Genomic DNA, 13,172 nt, shown 5'->3' with positions numbered 1-13,172 from the left:
GAGGGGGCGTGGTGGTCGTCCTCCCATAGACTTGCATTAAGGGAGTGGGCCGTGATGTCACGAGGGGCGGAGCAGTGACGTCATGATGCTCCGGCCCCTGTATCGGCCATCATTACGCACAGAGCGTGTTTGCTCCCTGACAAAGCACAGAGCGTTGACGCCCCCTGACAAAGTGCAGCAGCGCGAAACGTACATTGGGGTAAGTGCAGGAGGTAGATGGTTATAATTTGTTTCTTATGTGTACATTATGACTCGTATCTCTAATTATCCTGTGTTAGTGTTAGGTATACCCTTAGTAGTATGTTTTCTTTGATTGTATGAGTGCACATTTATGTGCTTTCTTCATTCATCTGTTCCAATGTACTTGTATGTACTTCCTGCTATCTACTCAGTCCTTTGCACTGTGCTTATGGATTTATTTTAACATGTTTTATATATACTTCTAATAAAGTTTTCTACACTTTTGCGTACTTTTTCATGCTGAGTATTTATATTTGGTGTTAGATTCCTGTGACAGTGTGCGCCTCCGCCTCCTTATCCTCCACCGTGTCCTCAGCCTCCACTGCACGGACAAGTCTCATTCCCCCTCCAGCATACCATGTGTGCAGGGCACGATGGTGTCACGCTGTTCTTCACATGGTTTGCCTTGGCGAATGGAGTCAAACAGGGGAGGAACTGCTAAAAGTCATTCATGAAGAAATAGGTTTACTTGATGACAGTTTACGAAAACTGGAAATGGGAACCATGGAGACCGACAACTAGTGTTCCCCCCATCTGCAAGACATCCTATCTATGAGATGGAAACTTTCATGCACTTGTTAGGATGTCTTGCAGATGGGGGGGGGGGAGCACTTCAGGAATCGCTTGACAACCAGATTGAACACGTGTGCCATGCAGGGCGTATGCCACAGACTTCCTTGTCACAGCGCAGACAAGATTTCTTCCCATTGTCGGTCATCATGGTTCCCAGATAGAGGACCCAGACACACCGTAGTATGCAGTGGAGATGGAGGCAAGGAGTCCCTCCAAGTCACTTGCACAAATAGCACATGGCATACTCACTTGCTTGCGTAGTGACCGCCGAATTGTCACAATTCGGCAGCGGGATGACTTATGGCTCTCCACCTTATTGGACCCTTGCTGATGGCACAAAAAGGAGGCCTTTTTTTACACCCACTGAGAGGGAGGACAAACTGACCTACTAAAGAGAGATTCTACGTAGTCAGTTGGCCGATGCCTTTCTGCACCAACGTCCATCCTCTTGAAGGTCTGACTGTGCTCGGGGCCCTCTGTGCTCACCTTCCCCTGCCATGGCTGCTGGGGAGGGTAGGGGTGGCAGCCGGAGCAGTACCAGCTCCATCAGCAGCAGCCTAAGTCTACAGTCGCTGATGAGTACCTTTCTTCACCCGCATAGTAAAGCAACTCATCAGCAGAAGGTAGACCTGGAGCAGGACCTGAACCAGCAGGTGGTGGCATACCTTGACATGACCATACCAACACACCTTGAAGATCCGCTGGACTTCTCGGCAGCCAAACTTGATTTGTGACTGCAACTAGCAAAGTTTGCCCTGGAAAAGCTGTCCTGCCCGGCCAGTAGTGTGCCATCAGAGCGGGTCTTTAGTGCGGCGGGGGCCATAGTCACCCCATGGAGAACTCGTCTATCCACGAAAAATGTGTGAAGATGAATCAGGCATGGATCAGCCAGGATTTCCACCCACCAATGCCTGATGCATTAGAGTAGATTGACCATGGTGCCAAACCATCACTTTACAAATATGGATAGTGCAAAACATGTTAAAGGTGCTGCTCCCCTGTTACAGACATTCCTCTGCATCAGACCACAAGTAAGTATTGAGGATATGCATTATCTAAAACTTAAATTTTCTTAGCATAATATATATGTATCCAACATTTTTTTTAAATCAAACAAAAGGAAAGGTGTGAAAAAAACACCATGTGCCACCTACACCACCAAGTATTGATGTGATGCAAAGACCTCTAAAAGGTGGAAGGGAACAACATATGGACCATTCTAACAGGTGGGGGTAAAAACTTCCCCTGTAAGGCCCTACTCTCGCATTATTAATTCCCTTATTGGCAAGTGTTACTTGCCCTAAAAAAGGCAGCCCCATACAGGAACCTCTCCCTATTTCCCCCTACAAACACTGCCATTTCCCAAGGTTTTTAAGTAGAAATAGGGAGAGGTTCCTGTGTGGGGCCACCCTTTTTTGGGCGAGTAACACTTGCCAAAAAGGGAATTAATATTGCGAGAGTAGGGCCTTACAGGGGAAGTTTTACCCCCACGGGTTACAATGGACCATACGTTATTCCCTTCCCCCTTTTAGAGGTCTTTGCATCACATCAATACCTGGTGGTGTAGGTGGCACATGGTGTTTTTTGTACACCTTTCCTTTTGTTTCATTGAAAAACAATTGGGGTCGAAAGATTTTATCCTAAGAATATTATTAAAAGCAAAGTTTTACGTAATGCATATCCTCAATACTTACTTGTGCACACTAACACTCTTACAAAAGAGACTGTTTTCTTCTGCCTACCTGCCTCAGCTATTATTCTGATCCTGCCACCAGCATGATGCCACACATTTGATGCCAAGTTCTCCTTTTTTCACCCACCTTCGTCCCCCGGTACTGATATTGCCACCCACCGCCCCACTATGTCATCGGGTCACTTTCAGGACTCCTGATGCTGCTGATGACATCTCCAGGCTGTCTTCAACTGCCACCATATGTTCTCCTCATGCTGCTGCCACCTCCAGGCTGTCTCATTCTGCAACTATATGGTCTCCTCATGCTCCCGCCACCTCCAGGCTGTGTCATTAAGCCACTGTATGGTCTCCTCATGCTGTCGCCAATTCCAGGCTATGTCATTCAGCCACTATATGGTCTGCGCTTGCTGCCGCCAACTACAGGCTTTGTCATTCAGCCACTATATGGTATCCTCATGCTTTCGCACCCTCCAGGCTGTGTCACTGTGCCTCCTCATGCTGCTGACACATAAAATAAAACTTTTTAGGTTCATCTATTTGAAATTTTCAATTTAAATGTTAAAAAATATCTTTAACTTTTTCAATTGTGAGGCCCTATGGTCTCGTCAGGCAGTTGCCACCTCCAGGCTGGGTCATTCAGCCACTATATGGTCTCCTCATGCTACCGTCATCTCCACACTGTGTCATTCAGCCACTATATGGTCTCCTCATGCTACCGCCATCTCCACACTGTGTCATTCAGCCACTATATGGTCTCCTCATGCTGCCAACACCTCCACGCTGTGTCATTCAGCCACTATATGGTCTCCTCATGCTGCCACCAACTCCACGCTGTGTCATTCAGCTACTATTTGGTCTCCTCATACTGATGCCACCTCCAGGCTCTGTCATTGTGCCGCTCTAATTTTTTGTGCTGTGTTCGGAAGTTTTTATTGGTACCATTTTTGTATTGACCAGACTTTTTGATCGCTTTTTATTCATTTTTACATGATATAAAAAGTGACCAAAAGTACGCTATTTTGGAATTTAGAATTTTTTTGCGCATATTCCATTGAACATGCGGTTTAATTAACTATATATTCTTATAGTTCAGACATGTACGCACGTGGTGATACCACATATGTTTATTTTTATTGACAGTTTTTTTTATGGGAAAAGGGGGGTGATTCAAACTTTTGTTAGGGAAGGGGTTAAATGATCTTTATTAACTTTTCTTTTTCACTTTTTTTTGCAGTGTTATAGCTCCCATAGGGGGCTATAACACTGCACACACTGATCTTTTACCCTAATCCCTGCAAAGCCATAGCTTTGCATGGATCAGCATTCTAGGGGCTCGATTGCTCAAGCCTGTAGCTCAGGCTTCAAGCAATCAAACGGACGATCGGACGCGACGGAGCAAGGTAAGGGGGCCTCCGCTCGCATCCTACCTGATCAGGACATTGCGATTTTATTGCGATAGTCCCGATCAGCCCGACTGAGCTGCCGGGAAGCTTTTATTTTCGTTCTGGACGAGATGATCAACTTTGATCGCCACGTCTGAAGGGTTAATAGCGCATGGCACACGCCGCGCGCTATTAACCCAGGGTCCCGGCTATCATTAGCAGCCGGGACCAACCCGGTATGATGCGGGGTCACGGCGTGACCCTGTTTTAAATACCAGGACCGGGCGCAGGGCGTACAGGTACGCCCTGCATCCTTAAGAGGTTAAAGGGGTATTCCAGAATCTTTTTTTTATTTGACTGTGCTACAGGGGCTGTAAAGTTAGTATAGTTCATAATATAGTGTCTGTACCTGTGTGTGACGGTGGTCTTACAATTCTTCTGTGATTTATCACCCCAATATTTATTTTTAACAGCATACAAAATTACTTATGTCTTGGGATTTCCCAGGTTGCAGTGCTTCGAGACCTGACAGCACTAGTCAGGTGATCAGAGAGAGTCTGTCCTGCTTTAATGGGTGGAGCGACCGCTGGGTGGGAATGAGTTCATTTTGCAACAGCACCCTGATTAGAGAACACTGGTGCATTGCATTGAAGGGATCACAGTGTGTCAATGGGTGGGGTGGCTGATGTGTGGGAGGGGAGGAAATTGACCTCATACTTACAAACTATGGAACTATAGGATGTGTAGGAAATACCCAGTTCTGACAGGTACATTCTTCTAAAATCACCATATGGTGGATTTCCCCCTTTAACCTGCTTGAAATCGAGTTGTCTCCCATCCTGGAAGCTACAGCAGGTTCCTATCTGTATATTACAGGTACACATCCTGCTGCTGATCAACTGAGCACAATGATGGAACCCAAAAGATCAGCCACAGCTTTTCATGTGCTTAAAAGTATTGGCCTTGACCAGTAGCCCAGGCAGAGCTCTTCCTAAATTGTAATGAGAAAAAGCTAATAATCTGCACTAAAAAAATTTTAAGCCCTTTTCCCGTAGTCTGAAAAATATATCACTTTTAGAGTTACTCATTTTGTTACTGTAAGGAGGATATACAGCTATGGCCTCATTCACATTGGCGTTCGAATCCAACCTGTTAAAGGGGTACTCCGCACCTAGACATCTTATCCCCTATCCAAAGGATAGGGGATAAGATGTCTGATCGTGGGGGTCCCGCCGCTGGGGACCCCCACATTCTACCATGCGGCACCCACCTGTAACAGCTTCCGGAACCGCTGGAGGCCCTCAGGCTAATACCATCCCAACCACCGACTAATACCAGCTGTCACGCCCCCTCCCATAGACTTGCATTGAAGGGGCAGGGTGTGATGTCACACGGGGACGTCACATTCTTCCATCCCCGTGGTCGGGATGGTATTAGCCCGAGGGCCTCCAGCGGTTCTGGAAGCCGTTACAGGTGGGTGCCGCATGGTAGAATGCGGGGGTCCCCAGCGGCGGGACCCCCGGGATCAGACATCTTATCCCCTATCCTTTGGAAAGGGGATAGGATGTCTAGGGGCAGGGTACCCCTTTAAGGGTCTGATCAGCTCTTTTTCTTTTTTGAGCCGATCGGACCCTAAAACGGGTTGGATGCAAACGGCTACTATCGGATCCCAACGGACCCCATTCACTTGCATGGGGTCTGTCGATGATCCGATAATTTTACAGGAATGCTTGCACTATTTTTTTCTCCACTAAACTCTCGTCCTTCTTGCCGGATTGCCGATGGAACTCAGAATAGCGGAGTCCGACGGCAATGTGAACGAGGCCTAAACTGATACAGTATTAGCTATTTTGGGGATAACAGTAACCAGGTAATGAAAGACTAAGATTAAGTATACAGACACCTTTCTACCCCCACCCACATTAGCCTTGTGCTCCTTATCTCTGTATACTAAGGTAGGGACATTCATTTAACAGGTCCATTTAGTGCATTAGAGAAAATCTAAAATAAAGTGAGATGTAGAATTTTCCTTTTGAACAATTAAAATATTCTAACAACTATTTTAATTCTGTATTATTTAGGTTTCCCCTGCAATAATTCCCCTGCATTCATGTAAACTGACTCCAAACTCAGAAGTAAAGTCCAGAAGTGGCATTATCCTATCAGAAGATGAGCGTCTTATCCTCAACAAGATATCTGGATGGATCCATACAGGGTCCTTTAATGACACAAGGTTTGCCTCAAGTGCTAAGGACAGCAAGGCCACTATTCTTAACCCCAGGAAGAAGTACTGCACCGGAGACAAGTTAACTATCCAGATTGATATGTTTGATTACTTGGGTAATAGGAAGACATATGGAGGAGACTTCATAAGATCTAGAATATTCAACCCTACTCTGAAAGCCGGAGCATCGGGAGTGGTTGAAGACTTCAACAATGGAACCTATCATGTCCACTTTACTTTATTTTGGGAAGGCAAAGTTTATATTTCCTTGTTACTTTACCATTCAAGTGAGGCGGCTTCAGCCCTATGGAAAGCCAAGGACAATGACTATGGACTTATAGCCTTTGTGGGAACATTTGTGAACAAAAGCCAGTCCATTAAAAGTCCATGTGGGTTCAAACTCGACTCAGAAAACGAAGTCTGTGAATATAGACCGGGGAAAAACGTTGAATCATTTTACTGCATCAAACAGGACAATTTCCATTGTGGTTCCTTAACTACTCTCCAGTCGTTCAACCGAGACGTCTCCTTTCTTAAAAGCTCAGAGAAGCCACTGTTCAACAGGTAAACATTTTACAGTTGTTTACTGTATATGTATTTATTTCCTCTACTGCAGGGGTTCTCAACCAGTGGTACGCATACCCCTAGGAGTACGCTGATGCACTGACAAATACTGCACATGCATTGGCCAGTATTTGTCAGCACAAAGTGGGGAATGGCCACGGCAACAGCCGCAGCTCTGTCCGCAGCTAGTTTACGGGAGCTGCGTGGTTGCCAGGCAGATGTGTGACATCCCCTGACATTGCGCGGAGGTGCCGCACAGCGTAGGAGGACATCACCCATCAGTGCGGCCCGCTGAACAGGACTTCGGGAACGGGATGTGCTGTTTACCCGAACAGGACAAGTAATGTTAAAAAAAGTAAAACTAAGTGTGAGGGAGTGAGGGATGTTATTGTATGCACTTTATGTATGTATATATTAGCCCGGGGGATGGGGGGGGGGGGGAGAAATAATGGCACAAGGGCATTAAGATGGAGTGGGGGGGAGGGATAATGGAAAAAGGGGATCAGAGGGAGGGGGGAATAATGGCACAGGGGGATTAAGATGGAGGGGGTAATGATTATCCCCCTCCATCTTAATCCCCCTGTGCCATTATTCCCCCCTTTCTCTGATCCCCTTTTGCCACTATCCCTCCCCCCTTAAGATGGAGGGGGTGGGCGGGTGATGATTACCCCCCCCCCCTCCATCTTAATCCCCTTGTGCTGTTATTTCCCCTCCCTCTGATGCCCCCTTTGCCACTATCAGATAATGGCAAAATGGGATCAGAGGGAGGGGGAAATAATGGCACAAGGGCATTAAGATGGGGGGGAGGGATAATGGAAAAAGGGGATCAGAGGAAGGGGAGAAAAATGACACAGGGGGATTAAGATGGAGGGGAGGGGGATAATCATTCCACCCCCCCCCCCCCTCTGTCTTAATCCCTCTGTGCCATTATTCACCCCTCCCTCTGATCCCCTTTTACCATTATCCCTCCCCCCTCCCCATCTTAATACCCTTGTGCCATTATTCCCCCTCCCTCTTATCCCATTTTGCCATTATCTGATAGTGGCAAAACAGGATCAGAGGGAGGGGGGAATAATGGCACAAGGGCATTAAGATTGGAAGGGGGGAGGGATAATGGCAAAGGGGATCAGAGGGAATACAGGTAAGCTCTTCCATCCTGGTACTTAAAGGGGTACTCCGCACCTAGACATCTTATCCCCTATCCAAAGGATAAGGGATAAGATGTCTGATCATGGGGGTCCCACCGCTGGGGACCCCCGCATTCTACCACGCGGCACCCACCTGTAACAGATTCCGGAACCGCTGGAGGCCCTAAGGCTAATACCATCCCAACCACCAACTAATATTAGCCTGAGGGCCTCCAGCGGTTCTGGAAGCCGTTACAGGTGGGTGCCACATGGTAGAATGCGGGGGTCCCCAGCGGCGGAACCCCCGCGCTCAGACATCTTATCCCCTATCCTTTGGATAGGGGATAAGATGTCTAGGGGTGGAGTACCCCTTTAAGTACCAGGATGGAAGAGCTTACCTGTATTCCCTTCAGCCTTAATAGGTTAACAGAATGTCATCAATAAACAAGATAAAACATTATCATAAAACATTAATACCATTAATAGAAAAAAATAACATCAAAGCAAAAATAACAGATGAAAACTACAGCTCACAGTGAAAAAATGAGCCCTTATAAATATCTGTATATGGAAAAATAAAACAGTTATAGGGGTCAGAAATGGACAATTTTATGTATATGAATTTTGTTAAAAAAAAGTTTGCAAAGTTTTCAAGTAGTACAATCATAGAAGAACTATATAAATTGGGTGATGTTTTAATCAGATTTTTCTAAATTACCGTTTTAATATAATTTTTCTAAATTACCACTCTCAAATAATATTTTTTTGGTTTCATAGTAAAATGAGTCATGTCATTACAAAGTACAATTGGTCTCACTAAAAACAAGCCCTCATGTGGGTCTGTAGGTGAAAAAATAAAAGTTAGGATTTTATAAGGAGAGGAGTAAAAAACAAAAATGCAAAAATGAAAATTGTCCTGGTCCTTAACTCCTTGGGGACAGAGGGCATACCTATACGCCCTCAGCCCGCTCCCTGTCTATGACGTGGGGCCACGCCGGGACCTGTGGCTAATAGCGCGCGGCATTGATCGTGGTGCCGTGCGCTATTAACCCTTTAGATGCAGCGTTCAAAGCTGAACGCTGTGTCTAAAGTGAAAGTAAAGCAGTGTCGGTTAGCTCAGGGTGCCGTTCGGGATAGCCGTGGTGAAATCGCGGCATCCCAAACAGCTGTAAAGACAGCAGGAGGGTCCATACCTTCCTCCATGCTGTCCGATCGCCAAATGACTGCTCAGTGCCTGAGATCTAGGCCTGAGCAATCAAGCAGCAGAATCATTGATCAGTGGTTTCCTATTAGAAACCAATGAACAATGTAAAAGATCAGTGTGTGCAGTGTTATAGGCCCCTATGGAAGCTATAACATTGCAAAAAAAAGTGAGAAAAAAAGTGAATAAACATCATTTAACCCCTTCCCTAATAAATGTTTGAATCACCCCCCTTTTCCCAATTAAAAAAAAAACTGTGTAAATAAACATATGTGGTGTCGCCGCGTGCGGAAATGTCCAAATTATAAAAATATATACGCGCAAAAAAATTCCAAAGTCCAAAATAGCGTATTTTTGGTCACTTTTCATTTCATAAAATTTTTTATAAAAAGTGATCAAAAAGTCCTATCAATATATAAATGGTACCTCTAAAAACTTCAGATCATGGCGCAAAAAATTAGCTCTCATACCACCCCATACGCAGAAAAATAAAAAAGTTATAGGGGTCAGAAGATGACAATTGTAAACATATAAATTTTCCTGCATGTAGTTATGATTTTTTCCAGAAGTACGACAAAATTAAACCTATATAAGTAGGGTATCATTTTAACCGTATAGACCTACAGAATAAAGATAAGGTTTTTACCAAAAAATGTACTGCGTAGAAACGGAAGCCCCCAAAAGTTACAAAATGGCGTTTTTTTCTTCAATTTTGTCACACAATGATTTTTTTTCCGTTTCGCCGTAGATTTTTGGGTAAAATGACTGATGTCATTACAAAGTAGAATTGGTGGCACAAATAAAAAGCCATCATATGGATTTTTAGATGCAAAATTGAAAGGGTTATGATTTTTAAAAGGTAAGGAGGAAAAAACGAAAGTGCAAAAACTGGAAAACCCTCCGTCCGCAAGAGGTTAAAGGGGTATTTCACTAGAAAACTTTTTTATTTATTTTTTAAATCAACTGGTGCCAGAAAGTTAAACATAATTGTAAATTACTTCTATTAAAAAATCTTAATCCTTCCTGTACTTACCAACTCCTGTATGATTCACAGGAAATTCTTTTCTTTTTGAATTTCCTTTCTGTCTGACCACAGTGCTTTCTGCTGACACCTTTGTCCATGTCAGGAACTGTCCAGAGCAGGAAAGGTTTACTATGGGAATTTGCTCCTACTCTGGACAGTTCCTAAAATGGACAGAGGTGTCAGCAGAGAGCACTGTGGTCAGACAGAAAGGAAATTAAAAAAGAAAAGAATAGTATACATGCCTTGTCCTGCGTAAATTAGTTCAGCCTTCAGGTGCTCCGGTGGGCTGGAAAAGGTGGATACATTCCTAGGAAAGAGTCTCCTAGGACTGTATCCACCTTTTCCAGCCCATTGGAGCACCTGAAAGCTGAACTAATTTATGCAGGAAAAGTCATCAACTGCCGAGCCGAGAAGTTTGTGACGAATCGAATTTACTGTAAGTTCGCTCATCTCTAGTCGCCATCTACTAAAAACTTCATGTAATTGCTGGGTAAGAACACAACAGTAATCCCAGGGGGTTACACAACATATGTGATGCTTGAATATAATCTGTTGCTGTTCTCATCTCCACAGCTCCAGCTTCATCTAACTCAAGTATCTGTAAGATTGGAATGGAATCTCCATTTCCCAGTGGGTTTGTATTACAAAATAAGTGGAGACCTGTCTTCTGTAAGATCCCTGACTTTACCACCCAAGACAAGATGTACGCTTGTTTAAAGGATAAGCTGGTCTATTTGTTTGGAGACTCCACAGTGCGGCAATGGTTTGAGCATATTTTACAAACATTCAAAGGTATTTTGATATTGAATTTTCCAATTTGAGCACTTTGATGGGCACAGTGCAATGATTTTACAAGTGCTTCCCATTCAGAACATTCTTATACCCTCCAAATCTGATGTACCCTCCATCCCTAGACGTTTGATTGCATGCCACATTTCAGTGTAGTTACACTTAGATGGAGGTTACACATGCACACACTATACATACAGAACACACAAAAGCAAGCTCACCACTCATCAGATATGGATAGCAAATCATAATATTTGTTTAGTACATCCAGAAGAAAAAATGGCCTGAAGGTCAGCAGTGCACTGTACAATGGGCTTTAAGGGGGTACTCCGGTGAAATCTTTCTTTTTTTTTTTATGAACTGGTGCCAGGAAGTTAAACAGATTTGTAAATTACTTCTATAAAAAAAATCGTAATCCTTTTAGTACTTTTTAGCAGCTGTATGCTACAGAGGAAATTCTTTACTTTTTGAATTTCTTTTTTTGTGTTGACCACAGTGCTCTCTGCTGACACCTCTGTCCGTGTCAGGAACTGTCCAGAGCTGCATAGGTTTGCTATGGGGATTTTCTCCTGTTCCGGACAGTTCCTGATATGGGCGTCAGGTGTCAGCAGAGAGCACTGTGGACAACACAAAAAAGAAATTAAAAAAATAATGATTTTCCTCTGTAGTATATAGCTGCTAAAAAGCACTGAAAGGATTAAGATTTTTTAATAGAAGTAATTTACAAATCTGTTTATCTTTCTGGCACCAGTTCATTTAGAAAAAAAAAAAGAATTTTCAATCCCTTTAAAGGGGTACTCCGGCGCTAAGACATCTTATCCCCTATCCAAAGGATAGGGGATAAGATGCCTGATCGCAGGGGTCACGCCACTGAGGACCCCCGTGATCTTGCACGCAGCACCCCGTTACAATCAGTCCCCGGAGCATGTTCGCTCCGGGTCTGATCACTGGCGATCACGGGACCGGAGCATTGTGATGTCACGGCCCCGCCCCCATATGAAGTCACGCTCAGCCCACTCAATGCAAGCCTATGGGAGGGGCATGACAGCTGTCAATCGAGGGTACTCTTCTCCCCATGGTTCTGACTCAAAAAACATAAATCCAAATAATAAAAAGTAGAAGAGCGGCACTCCAATCCAAATAACTTGGTTTATTCACCTATTCATGTTACAGAGTGCAAGGTTTCAGCCTCACCATCAAGCCTTAAGGAACACCTTACGGTGAGGCTGAAACGTTGCACTCTGTAACATGAATAGGGGAATAAACCAAGTTATTTGGATTGGAGTGCCGCTCTTCTACTTTTTATTATTTGTTTAGTATAAATGTCAGATCAGAGGTTTCTACTGTGAAAAATTTCTACTTTTTTTCCCAACAGGATTCAAGAACTTTAATCTCGACCGCTCTGGTCTCAAGTCAAAGCTTTTTGCAGCAAATAATGAAAAGAATATCCTTCTGCTCTTTAAAAAGCACAGCCATCCTTTTATCGCATCGCGTTTCTATGTTGTTAAAGATGATTTGTCCATGAGCGATGAGATCGATCAATTACCTGGAGGTCCACACCACGTCCTGATCATCTCAATCGGTCAGCACTTCCGACCTTTCCCAATCCAGCTCTTCATCAGGAGGGTTATGAATGTACACAGAGCTGTGGAAAGACTCTTCTTAAGGAGTCCAGATACCAAGGTCATCATCAAGGCCGAGAACACTCGAGAAATCAATGCGGACATGGAGAGATTCAGTGACTTTCATGGCTACATCCAATACCTGATTGTAATGGAAGCCTTCAAAGATCTTCCTGTTGCTATAGTAGATGCATGGGACATGACAATCGCCTTCAACTCACATAGTGTCCATCCCCCAGAGCCTGTAGTCAGGAACCAGATATATATGTTATTGTCATATATGTGTTCATAACAGTTATAAAGGGATTGTCCAAAATTAGAAAAACTGGTCTTTTTATTTTTCAGTAACAGCATCACTCTTATTATGGACTGTGTCTTGTGTTGCATCATATTCACCAAACACATCCCATGGACAAGAGTGGTGCTGTTTCTGGGAAGGAAAGCAGTCTCATTTTTACAGTCTTTGACAACCTCAACAATGTGTTTAAAGGGGTACTCCAGCCCTAAGACATCTTATCCCCTATCCAAAGGATAGGGCATAAGATGTCTGACCACGGGGGTCCCGCCGCTGGGGATCTCCTCAATCTTGCATTTGGCAGCCACCTCTTTGAGCTGCACGCCGCGCTGCCAGCTCACAAACTACCGGGTGCTGACCATGGGGCCGAAGTATCGTGACATCACGACTCCACTCCCGTGTAACATCCCGCCCCACCCCCGCTATGCAAGTCTATGG

General features: G+C 44.4%; 1 protein-coding gene across 1 annotated transcript in view; it reads left to right on the top strand.

Annotated features, from left to right (window-relative positions):
- Positions 1-12,910, top strand: part of LOC130296265 (NXPE family member 1-like) — a 37,993-nt gene extending 25,083 nt beyond the window's left edge. Inside the window, exons 3-6 of the mRNA XM_056547656.1 lie at positions 5,970-6,676; positions 7,012-7,016; positions 10,602-10,820; positions 12,193-12,910. Of these exons, the coding sequence (XP_056403631.1) occupies positions 5,970-6,676; positions 7,012-7,016; positions 10,602-10,820; positions 12,193-12,731 (1,470 nt within the window). The 3' untranslated portion in view covers positions 12,732-12,910. The remainder of the gene's footprint in view (positions 1-5,969; positions 6,677-7,011; positions 7,017-10,601; positions 10,821-12,192) is intronic.
- The last annotated feature ends 262 nt before the right edge of the window (positions 12,911-13,172 follow it).

This window comes from Hyla sarda, chromosome 12 (genome assembly GCF_029499605.1).
Source record: "Hyla sarda isolate aHylSar1 chromosome 12, aHylSar1.hap1, whole genome shotgun sequence".
Classification (NCBI taxonomy): domain Eukaryota; kingdom Metazoa; phylum Chordata; class Amphibia; order Anura; family Hylidae; genus Hyla; species Hyla sarda.
The sequence above is the reverse complement of the archived record's forward strand: the minus strand, read 5'-3'. Positions and strand labels throughout refer to the sequence as shown.